General features: G+C 42.0%; 1 protein-coding gene across 2 annotated transcripts in view; it reads right to left on the reverse strand.

Annotated features, from left to right (window-relative positions):
• Positions 1-6,832: 6,832 nt before the first annotated feature.
• The window catches only part of si:ch211-137a8.4 (golgin subfamily A member 6-like protein 2), a 57,816-nt gene continuing 52,793 nt past the window's right edge, over positions 6,833-11,855 (reverse strand). For both annotated transcript variants that reach the window (XM_061719917.1, XM_061719916.1), the window contains one exon: positions 6,833-8,482. In XM_061719917.1, the coding sequence (XP_061575901.1) occupies positions 8,460-8,482 (23 nt within the window). In that variant the 3' untranslated portion in view covers positions 6,833-8,459. The remainder of the gene's footprint in view (positions 8,483-11,855) is intronic.

Here is an 11,855-nt window from a genome sequence, read left to right on the forward strand (position 1 = left end):
AGACGGGTGTTAGAACTGCTGATGGGGGTCCAGGCCGCGGCCCGAGGACCCTCCGAGGGACGGGGGGGGGATTAGAGGGGTGACGTATGAGCTACAGGTGGTTCTGGGATCCCCCTCTTAGTCCATCTGGATCCCCCATGAGCCCCAAATATAGACTACGTTTATGTGCAGTCAAAATTCGGGTTATTGCTAATATTCCGGTTACTGAAACATTCAGAATATTCCGTTTACATGCGTGAACAAACAGGGTTATCCCTGTATACATGGTGAATAATCATTCGGGATATCTGGATCAAACCAGCGACGCGTGGAGAATGTGATGACGCAATTCCCGTCATTTCCGCTTCTTCTTCCTGCATCCAAATCCAAAACAAATGCTGCTTCGCGCAACTTTTCGCTCACCTTCTTGTAAATCTCTCCATCCCCGTACTTTGTACCGTCTACAAATGCAGGAATGTTCATATCCTTCATTACATTTATGAAGTGATTAGTCTCCTCCTGGTCTTGGTTTCTCCGTGTTTATAAGAACTTCCTGGACTCAAAAGACCAGGATTCCTTGTGAACAGAGCATGCGCAGAAAACAAATTCCTGTTCCGTTTGATGGGGATATTCCGTTAGGCGTTTACATGACCCAATATTCAGTTTTAAAAGGAGTAACCCAGGGGTCATATTCGGGTTTTTAAAAACCAGAATATGAGCAAATTTGGGTTATTCAAAGGGGTTATTGGTGTTTACATGGCTGTGCAAAACCGGGTTATTGCTAATTTTCCGTTTTTAAAAGGGTTATTGATGCATGTAAACGCAGTCATAATAGTACAATATTACCCCTTTTCAATTTTAATTTCAATTTATTTTATTCGGTAGGGACAGTGTACATCAATCAACATTTTCTTTAAAGGGAAATCATACAAACAACAATAATAATAATCACAAAAAAAGAAAACAATATAGCACACATAACATGGCATATGCATTCACAATAAAAGTTAATGACGATAAAAACTGTGCTGGGGAAATGAATGATTTGAGAACTAAATTGCTGTAGTGCTATTTTGTATCTGCTGTGGTACATGATAAATACTAATAAATAGTTAAATAGTTGAATATTAAAGTGCTGCCAGTACATGAGTATGGTACATGCAAAAATAAAATAAGTGAAAGTAAGAAAGAAAAAGAAAAAAAAACGGGGAGGGGGGGGTGAAGTGATGATACGAAGTGAGGATAGATAGAAATTAATAATTAGAAGAAAAACATTTTTCTAAATTCTAAATTCTAGGGGTCTGTATGGGGTGTGTAGATGAAGTTCCACCAAACCGGTTCCAGGGCTGGTTCTGGTTCTGGTTCTGGGCCAGTGCTGAGTTTGGAACCGGGTTTTCTGTTTCCACTGACAAAGAACTGGTTCCAAGTCAGCACCAACTCTTTGCTGGTTTAGAGGAAATAACTGCTTACATAAGCGGAGGGGTGGAGTTATTAAAACCAACGGCAACAGCAAGACTGGGAGACGGAGACATTTTCAAATGAGAATGAATCTGGATGCAGCAAAGCATCATGGGTCTGAGGAGGAGACAACCTGTCCTTTAGAGATGTGTCCACGGAGGAGCTACGTGGACCACGTCCTATTAGAGCACATACCTTGTTGTTGCTGCAACTTTCACGCAAACGCAGTGACGTAACTGACGTTTGCAGAGACGTAATGACGTGGCTCCTCTTAGCACCTGAGCTGTGGAAAAGAAACCGTTTCTCAGCTGGTTCCAAGTTGAACCAGTTGTGAACCAGAACCAGCCCTGGAACCAGTTTGGTGAAAAAGGGGTATCAGTGTCCCTCATGAGCCCCAAACATTTGTCCCAAAAAGGTTGCTGGTATGAAACCGTGAAGCCACTTCAAGCTGAAGGCCGTTCAGTACCAAAGTAGCACCACTTTTATAACCCAGATGGGTCCACATGGACTTGTGGGCTGGCTATGAAAGCTGCCGCCGGGTGGCGGAGGTCCAATTCCATCTGGACTGGAGTGCCATCTTTTTGCAGATGATGTGGTGCTGTTGCCCTCAACGGGTGGAGATCTCCCGCGATCAGTACCCCAGGCCTGGCGGTGGCCTGATCTGGGCCTGATCCGGGCCACCGCCAGCATCTAAAGGGTTAATCATGTCCCAGTGGCCCTGCTCCTCTGTAGTCATGTGACACGCCCATCAGTCCGTTCATTCCAATGAGAACCTCTCATGAAGGTCTGAAACTCTCCCTCGCCATTGGCCAAACCAAAATCTACACCCCTAGTGTATGTGGTACAATTAAAAAAGTAAACTCACACCCCGTACAGGTGTCTTAGACGGGACGGACCCTAGAGGCCAGACCCGAAACTGCAGTTTCTTCTTGGTTAGGACGTCTTCCTTCAACCTCCATGAGGTCTTCTGCTGGGGCAGATCCAGGACTCGCTGGAGAGATTGGAATAAAATACACACACACACATATATATATATATATATATATATATATATATATATATATATATATATATACATATATATATATATATATATATATATATATATATATATGTGTATGTATGTATGTATGTATGTATGTATGTATGTATGTATGTATGTATGTATGTATGTATGTATGTATATGTATATATATATAATATATATATATAGCCTACATATACATATACACACACACACTACCCCAGCTGTGGGTAGTTAGAGCTAATTACCCGAGCTAACTACCCCAGCTGTGGCTAGTTAGAGCTAATTACCCGAGCTAACTACCCCAGCTGTGGCTAGTTAGAGCTAATTACCCGAGCTAACTACCCCAGCTGTGGCTAGTTAGAGCTAATTACCCGAGCTAACTACCCGAGCTGCAGCTGTTCTGGGGTTGAGAAAACTTTATTTCCAAAATCCAAGTCCGAAAGAAATAGTCTTTGTTCTAAGTTCGTTAATCATCGTTGCAAACAAGCAACAACCGGGTTTATCTCCCAGAGGCTTGACTAGAGCATCATCACTTCAGATGTCGGAGGTTTCCAGTTGTCCTGGTTCGAGCCGTTGGTTGACTGTGACCTGGATGACCCGGGTAGGGTCGCCACCCGTCCCGTAAAATACGGAATTGTCCTTTATTTGAGAAAAAAATTTTGCGTCCCGTATTGAACTAATACGGGACGGGATTAGTCCCGTATTTTCATTGACGCCCCATACACACGTCTGTCACACACACATCAACACTAAATTTAACAATAATGAACAAAATAAAACACAGGAAACATTAAGGCCAGCAAAATCTTATATATGTATATATATACATATATATATATATATATATATATATATATATATATATATATATATATATATATATATATATATATATATATATATATATATATGTGTGTGTGTATGTGTGTGCCAGACAGCGGGGAGGACTCTGGCTTCACCTCTAGGTAGGGGTTGGGAATTGGGAATTAAAAGTTGCGTTCCGTATTGAAACCAATACGGACATATATTATGCTCTTATTTATTGATGTCATAATATACAGGTGAAGGTCGGAAAATTTGAATATATTGCAAAACGTCATTCGTAGTAAATTTAACTAAAGGTGAAACAAATATATTATTTCCCACTACATTCAAAATGAAATATTTCAAGCCTTTATTTGTTATGATTTTGGTGTTTATGGCTCACAGTTTATGAAAACCCCAAATAAAAAATAAATGAATATTATAGTTAGATTATTATAAATAGAATATTTTATGAAATCAATAAACAATTCCATCATCAAAATTACACACAATTACAATAACAAATAAAGGTTTAACATATCTTGCTTTGCATGTAATAAGACTAGGTAATAATTTAGTTTCACCTTTTAAATTTAATTATTGAAATAAATTCACTTTTACACCATATTCTAGTTGAATTATTGAAATAAATTAATTTTTACACCATATTCTAGTTGAATTATTGAAATAAATTCACTTTTACACCATATTCTAGTTGAATTATTGAAATAAATTAATTTTTACACCATATTCTACTTGAATTATTGAAATAAATTAACTTTTACACCATATTCTAGTTGGATTATTGAAATAAATTAACTTTTACACCATATTCTTCACCTGTATCTATATTCTACATCTGGGCTTATGTGGACATGCAGTAGCATAGGAGGTTATTTCAGTTGCTAGTATGGTTGGCTGTCTGTACAGTCATGTTCAATGCTATTAAAGCACTTTAAACTTTAAATCAAAGCATTTTGTTTTTTTCATATAAAATAAACACATTTCTATGCAGTTTAGAAGTTTTGGGGCTTTTTTTTTGGCTCCTGCGCTGATGAAATCGAGGCGTTCCTTATTTCTATTTCTGAAAGGTGGCAACCCTAGACCAGGGACCCGTATCCTGCCGAACCCGACCAAACCGGTCCGGTTGCACACGAGCTCGGAGCAACCGGAGCCCGGTCAGAGTTTTCAGGACTTATCTGCTTCTCCCCTTCGTTCGTACCTCCATGGAAGAAAGTGGTGTTTGTTTTGGTGGAAACTGACCACACAGACGGGTCTGTACCCGGGAACAAGCCCGGTAGTAAAGTTGCTTTGCCAATGAAAATTATGACTAAATATCGTCAATTAACCTTCATCACCTGAGGAAAACAAGACGAGACGCAACGAAAATGCTGGTCATGTGACGATAACGATAATTAAATATATAATGCAATATCATGGACAAATAAAAACTAGACTAAAATGTCGAATTAGTCGTACCGTCGTACCGCTGGCTGAGATAAATCATTTAGGAAAATAAATGTTGGTTTAATAGATGAACTCTAACAGTTGTAGCTACGCCTGTTAAGAAATTTGCTCCGAAAATTTCGGGATTTCTGCCTGCCGGCTCGGGAGCTGATTTATGGTTCCGCGTTAAATCGACGCAGAGCCTATGGCGTACGGCACGCGTTGCCGCGTAACCTACGCCGTAGGCTCGGCGTTGGTGTAACGCGGAACCATAAATCAGCCTTTATTCTGGCGAGGTTTGAAAAAGACTTTGCAACAACGGGCAAGTGAGTGCTTATGTACATTCACTGAGTGAATATTATGAAAGTAAAATATATATTTCTCACTAGAAATGTAATCAAAACACATTTTTATGCAGAAACTAACTCAAAATATTGATTGTTATTCACAAAAAAATAAGAAATGTCCGCCATGTTTTTTTTTATTCAGTCCGCAAATGACGACGAAAAGCATTCTGGGAAATTTTTCTGGCCCTAGTTCAGCTAGTGTGCATCTGATAACCCTCGCTCTGTAGGGCTAGATTGATAACCACTAGCCCTCGATATGTCCACTCCCCCTAAACTTAAACTTAATTTATTTATGTAGCACCAAATCATACAATATAAATGCAACACATGGTGCTTTACATGCAGAATAAAATAACAATAAAAAACACAATTTAAAACATTCCATACGACCCCACCCCCCACGCGTACACACACACTCACTCACACTCATATACATGTGCACACACTCACACGCCCACACGCCCACACACACACACACACACACACACACACACACACACACACACACAGTAAGTGGACTGGTGACATGGCTTAGCACTAACGATCCAGGGGAGGAAAACACTACCTATGGGTGGCCGTCCACACTGAGAAGCTCCACCGACCATGACCACAAGGAGCATCGCCACAGAGACCCCCCTAACCCGGAGAGACCAGGACAGACCCCACACAGAAGGTGGAGCCCCCCCCCCCCCAGCTACCCAGGCCTGAGGGATCCCCATGACGACACCCCCATGGGCGGAGCAGGCACACCTCCCAGTGTGAACGACCCTCCTGAGGAAACACTGGAGCTAAAAACTAAAAGATTAAAAGAAAGTAAGAAATGCCTTAAATTTTAGAGAAATCTATATAAAACTTAAGATGAATAATAAATAACATAAAATAAAAAGTCACCAAAATGGATTAAAGTTTTAAAGATAATAAAAGAGCTAAAGAAGTAGACACAATAAATAGCTAAAAAGACTAGGTAAATTAGATCAGATAAAAGCCAAACTAAAAAGGTGTGTCTTGAGCCTCCTTTTAAAAATATCAACATTCTCTGCGGCCCTGAGGTTCTCTGGCAGGCTGTTCCATAAAGAAGGGCCATAATGGCTGAATGCAAGGCTAGGTGAAAAGAGGAATTGGGACACCACTACCCTCACGAGAACGCGCAAAATTTAGGGGTAGGGCTGTAAAGTAGAGGAAGTGGGTGTATTGGGACAGGGCTTAAAACTAAAACTGAAACAGGCTGACAGAAACAACACTACCCGGTAGGAACTGGACCGGACCGGTCCCTGCAGGGTGGGTCCGTTGGGGGTGCCGGTCCACCGGTGTCCGGAGAAGAGTGTCCAAGTGTCGCCCATAAAAGTTTTACTTTTACACAAGAAAACAGGATTAAAAGAGGGAGGAACCGGAACCTTTTGGACTTTTTGGACCAGAACCGAGCTTTTAGTATCGACTTAAACATCTTGGTTCCATCTGGTTAAAGAGACGCTGCAGTTACAAAGGCCAAAGCCAACACACACGCGCACACACACACACACACACACACACACACACACACACGCACACACATGCACACACACATGCACACACACACACACACGCACACACATGCACACACACATACGCAGCTCCACTTTAATACAAAGAAATCTGGCATTATTACGTAAGAGGATGAGATTATCGATACGCAGATTAGTGCCCGCCCAATGGCGTCCTGGCCCCGCCCACTGGCCCCGCCTGCCGTCGCCATGGAGACGAGCAGGAAAAAAAATCCCACAATGACTTGCAGTTTAGTTGTTAGAATTTAGTCTTTATTGTACTATTTTTCTTTGACAGTTTGCTAGCGGACATGTGAAAACTTCAACCAACAAAACATCATCATCATCATCGTCATCATCATCGTCATCATCATCATCATCATCATCATTATTATTATTATTATTATTTTAATTACAGCGTATTGTCAGACTGCAGTAACAGTGAAAGATGTGGGTTGTTTTTTTAAAAAATGAAAAAAGAGAATCCAACCAAATAAGGAAACAACAACAAAAAACAAAAAACATTTTTGACTTTTAATGTTCAATGGTTGTTTTTTTCTTTCTTTTTTTTTTGTTTGTTTTGTTTTAAATTCATGTACACGATATAACAGTCTAAAAACATCGAACACAGAGCTGAAGACGTTGCAGTGTCGGTGGGGGGGTGGCAGTCCTCGGGCGTTTATATACGGTAGCAACACGGTCCTGCTGGACTGTCCAATATCTACTGGGGGGGCAGGGGGCGGGGCCAGGGCAGGGGGCGGGGCCAGGGCAGGGGGCGGGGCCAGGGACTACAAACCAATGACCATCGATATAAAACTAAGTCTTTTTTTTTTTTTTTTTTTCTTTTTTTGTTCTTTCAATCCACTACGGAAGAGTATTAGGGCCATGCAGGAGAAAAATAAAAATAATATTTTAGAGGAGGAAGATTTTTTTTATTATGCACTTATTATGCACAAAAAAAGTTGAAATGTCGAGAATAATGTTGAAATACAATTTCGAGAAAAAAGTCGAAATGTCGAGATTAATGTTGAAATTAATTTCAAGAATTCGTTCGTTCATTCGTTTTTTTCAAACATGTATAAAAAACAAGAAAAAAGACAAGAAAACAAATCCAGGTGGGCATTCCACCACATAAAGAAAAAAAAACAACATCAAAACATATTTCAAGTTACATGTTCTAAAAGGAGTGGGAGGAAGTATAAACTTATTTCATCCCACCCTCCACATCCCACTTTCCACAACTAAACACAAATTATATGTCCGTCGAAATTTTGTGAATAAAGTCGAAATTTAGAGAATAAAGTTGAAATACAATTTCAAGAATAAAGTCCCAATTGTACTTCAACATTAATCTCGACATTTTTACTTTTTTTTTTCGACATTTCGACTTTTTTCTCAAAGTGCGTAATGAAAAAAAAAAATCTTCCTCCTCTAAAATATAATTTTATTTTTCTCCTGCCTGGCTCTAATACTCTTCCGTGATCCACCAATCAGGAGCCGGCGGAGAGCAGAGTTTAAGTAGCTCGGCAATGGAGGGGGTTTGGGGTGGGAGATCGGAGGGGTGATGTAATAAAAGGGTGGTCTCATTTTTCTTTTTTTATATTTCTTTTCTCTCGTAGACAATATAAAATCTCACAGACAAGCAAAGAAAGACATGAGAAAGAAACAAAAACTGGATGAGGGGGGAGGATAAGGAGGGTGGGGGGGTGAATTATTGCTTTCTTTCTAAGTATGAATTTTTTCCACTTCTCATCTACTGCATCTCTCTCTCTCTCTGTCGCCGTGGTGATTAGGAGGGGGAGGGGCAGAGCTGGGGTGGGGGCGGGGCTCCTTGCTCAGCGAGTCCCGGGCAGCGAGTCTAATCCTCTTTGTGTGGCCTCACACGTTTCCCGCCTTTTTGTCTGGTGAACGATAACAGAAGAGATTGAAAAATGTATTAAAAAATAGGTCTTTGGGAAAAAAGGATGATGATAATAATAATAATAACAGTCATAGAATAAAAGAGGTCATGTGTGTGTGTTTGGTGGTTTGGTGCAGATGCTAGTTAGTCGGGTTAATTCTGTGTTAAACGATACAAACAAACGACAACACACTAGTTTTAGGACACGTTTCTACGTGACGCCCGACGGGAAGAGTGGAGAGAGAGAGGGATAGATAGATAGAGAGAGAAAGAGAAGAGGAGGGCTAGTTAATCCAGCTTGTTGAGGAGGCTCTGTGGCACTTTGATGTTGCGCGCTAATCCGTTGATGGACTCAACGCCACTGATAAACCGGCTTTTCTCTGCCCCGAAAACAGGGAGCTAACTACCCCAGCTGCAGCTAGTTAGAGCTAACTACCCCAGCTGCAGTTAGAGCTAACTAACCCAGCTGCAGTTAGTTAGAGCTAACTACCCCAGCTGCAGCTAGTTAGAGCTAAGCACCTGAACTGCAGCTAGTTAGAGCTAACTACCCCAGCTGCAGCTAGTTAGAGCTAACTACCCCAGCTGCAGCTAGTTAGAGCTAACTACCCCAGCTGCAGCTAGTTAGAGCTAACTACCCCAGCTGCAGCTAGTTAGAGCTAACTACCCAAGCTGCAGCTAGTTAGAGCTAACTACCCCAGCTGCAGCTAGTTAGAGCTAACTACCTGAACTGCAGCTAGTTAGAGCTAACTACCCAAGCTGCAGTTGGTTAGAGCTAACTACCCCAGCTGCAGTTAGTTAGAGCTAACTACCCAAGCTGCAGCTAGTTAGAGCTAACTACCCCAGCTGCAGCTAGTTAGAGCAGCTGGACCCTCCTATGTGATTTTTGTGCTTGTGTTGTTCTCTCATATGTAAGTCGCTTTGGATAAAAGCTTTTGCTAAATGACAGTAGTAGTAGCAGCTAACTACCCGCCCTGCAGTTAGTTAGAGCTAACTACCCCAGACTAACTGAGCCATAACTGGGCCATAACCGAGTAATAACTGAGCCGTAACTGAGCCATAACTGAGCCATAGGTGCCAGGAGTAGCCCAAACAAGGTCCAAATATGTCCGCTGGGTCTGGGGACGGGATGAAACTTGACGATGGCTGTTCTGAACAATGTAACTGTGAGATGACACAAGAGTGCGGTGATCAGTTTCACGGACAAGCGCAAAACTGGAACCTGGTCGTCGTCCCATACACCAGGTGAGGGATGTAGACAAATATATAATGGTGTCCTACGTCTACGTCTACCGCATTGACGCTCATGCGGAACACAGTTCCGTTGCAGTTCCTCGACTGGCCTCTAGAGGCTCCAGAAGCGAGTCAATCTCAACTAACCTCCAGGTTCAAGTTATCACTTCCTAATCCGTTAACGACATGCAGTAGTGCTCAGTGGAGTGACCAGCCGCGTTTACGAAATCTGCATTGGCTAAACACAACTTTTTTGAGTTCGCCGTCGAGTCATCTTGCTAAACAGTATTTTATGCTGGAAACTCCGCAGATATCTCTGCAGGGTTCGGCTGTCAGAGCTGGGAACGAAGCTAACCTTGATTGACATGCGGTTGCTGTTTTGCGAGCAACTTGATTGGCTGACACCTGAAAAGTTTAAGTTTTCTCAACTTTTGCTCCGAGCAAGGCTTCCAAAGCAATGTAACGCATCCTCACATCAGTTTGGTGATGTCGCCCATCCATTGTCAATGGATGAGTTAATGAATCTAATGCATATAGATGAGCCCATAGTCAGTCTGTTTACTTTTACTTCGATGGCACAGGTTGGGCTCTGAAAGTTATCCCAGATTCCTTTGGAGTCTGAAGTTGCAAGAAGATCGGTAAAATGAGTCCGCTGACTCCCTGCTGGAGGTCTGATGTGGGCTCAACCCCCCCAGAGACTCTCTCTACAAGTATACACTGATTTGATGGCTCTCCGAGACCTTTGAGCCTAATTTATTAGCTCCATCGGATGGTACAAAGATTTACCTGCAACGCAAAGTTAAATCTGCTAGCGGTACGTCCGGATATCGAGGGGTAGCTCTCAGCTCCCACGCTGATGTGTGTTTGATTTTATTTGTGTTAAAAAGGCAAACTTCAGTCCACTCAGTGCTCAAGTTTTCCGTTAGGCAAACATTCAACGTGGATTTGCTCCAAATGACTTGAAATGCCTCCAGTGCCACAACCAACAACGATCTGACTGAACATAACCCTTGATATTATTCTTTTAGTCTATATTCTTTAATCTCATTTGATATGAGACTTGTAACGGTATATTTGTGTGCTTTCCGCAGAGCGCTTTGAGACGTTTTCAGCCAAACCCTTGTTGTTAAACGTTCAATTTCATCAGAAGAGTTGCAGCTTCAAAGGCGACTGCGGTACATTTTTCACCGCTGTAGCCCCGGCGGCCGCGGCGGCCCGGGTCTCCACAAGCATCTGTCGGGCCGCGACAGATCAAAGCGGGTCAGGAGCGGGACACCAGGCCTCGCCGGGCTCTTGAGCAGAGACAGATAAATAATGGAGGAGGTGCGGAGGCACTTCACCCCCCGTTGCTCTGAGCCCCCAGAGGGAAACGTGTGAAACGGTTCAAACGAGAAGGGAGGTGCTGCTGGGATAAAGAGAGTTCTTGATGTTTACCTGTTCGTGAACTCAATGCGACGATGAAATATAAAATAAAAGGGGTGGTTCTTTTTCTCTCCAGCTCTCAGACCTCCGCAGAAGCTTCATAGCAGCCAGACGCAGACTGGAAGTCATGGTTAGCCTAGCTTAGCACAAAAACTGTACAATTTCTTTAAAGGGATTCAACGATATCTCCATTATGTTATTTTATTATTATTCTTTTATGTTATCATGCAGCAGCTGGTAGTTCTGGTGGTTTAGGGTGTGCTACTTGGTTCGTACCTGACACTCGTTTGTGTTGACCGCAGAGCTGGTGCGTGGTTAGCCTAGCCTAGCCTAGCGTAATAACAACTGGAAGTAGGGGGAAATCGAAGCATTTCTTCGACCAAATGTATAAAAGTACACCAACTGCCACCTCTAAAGCAATGAGGAACTATTCATCTTTAATATATAGCTAATGATTACATACTAGCTTCTTAAGTATTGTTAGTAAAATACAAATGAATGTGGGACTAATTACTGATTACACGGTTTCTAATGATGAAACTATAACCAATGTATGTAACATTGATTAAGTGCTCATGAACTACTCATTATGACGCTTCAGCGAAACTGATCTTCTTATATGAAACATGCAGTTTCCAGAACGACCACCAGAAGCTCCAAGAGTTAGCTAACCTCTGCTAACCCTTGAGCTGAAGCCAAGCCTCAACCATCTAACTTCCCGG

The sequence above is a fragment of the Cololabis saira genome, chromosome 4 (assembly GCF_033807715.1).
Source record: "Cololabis saira isolate AMF1-May2022 chromosome 4, fColSai1.1, whole genome shotgun sequence".
In the NCBI taxonomy this organism is placed as follows: domain Eukaryota; kingdom Metazoa; phylum Chordata; class Actinopteri; order Beloniformes; family Belonidae; genus Cololabis; species Cololabis saira.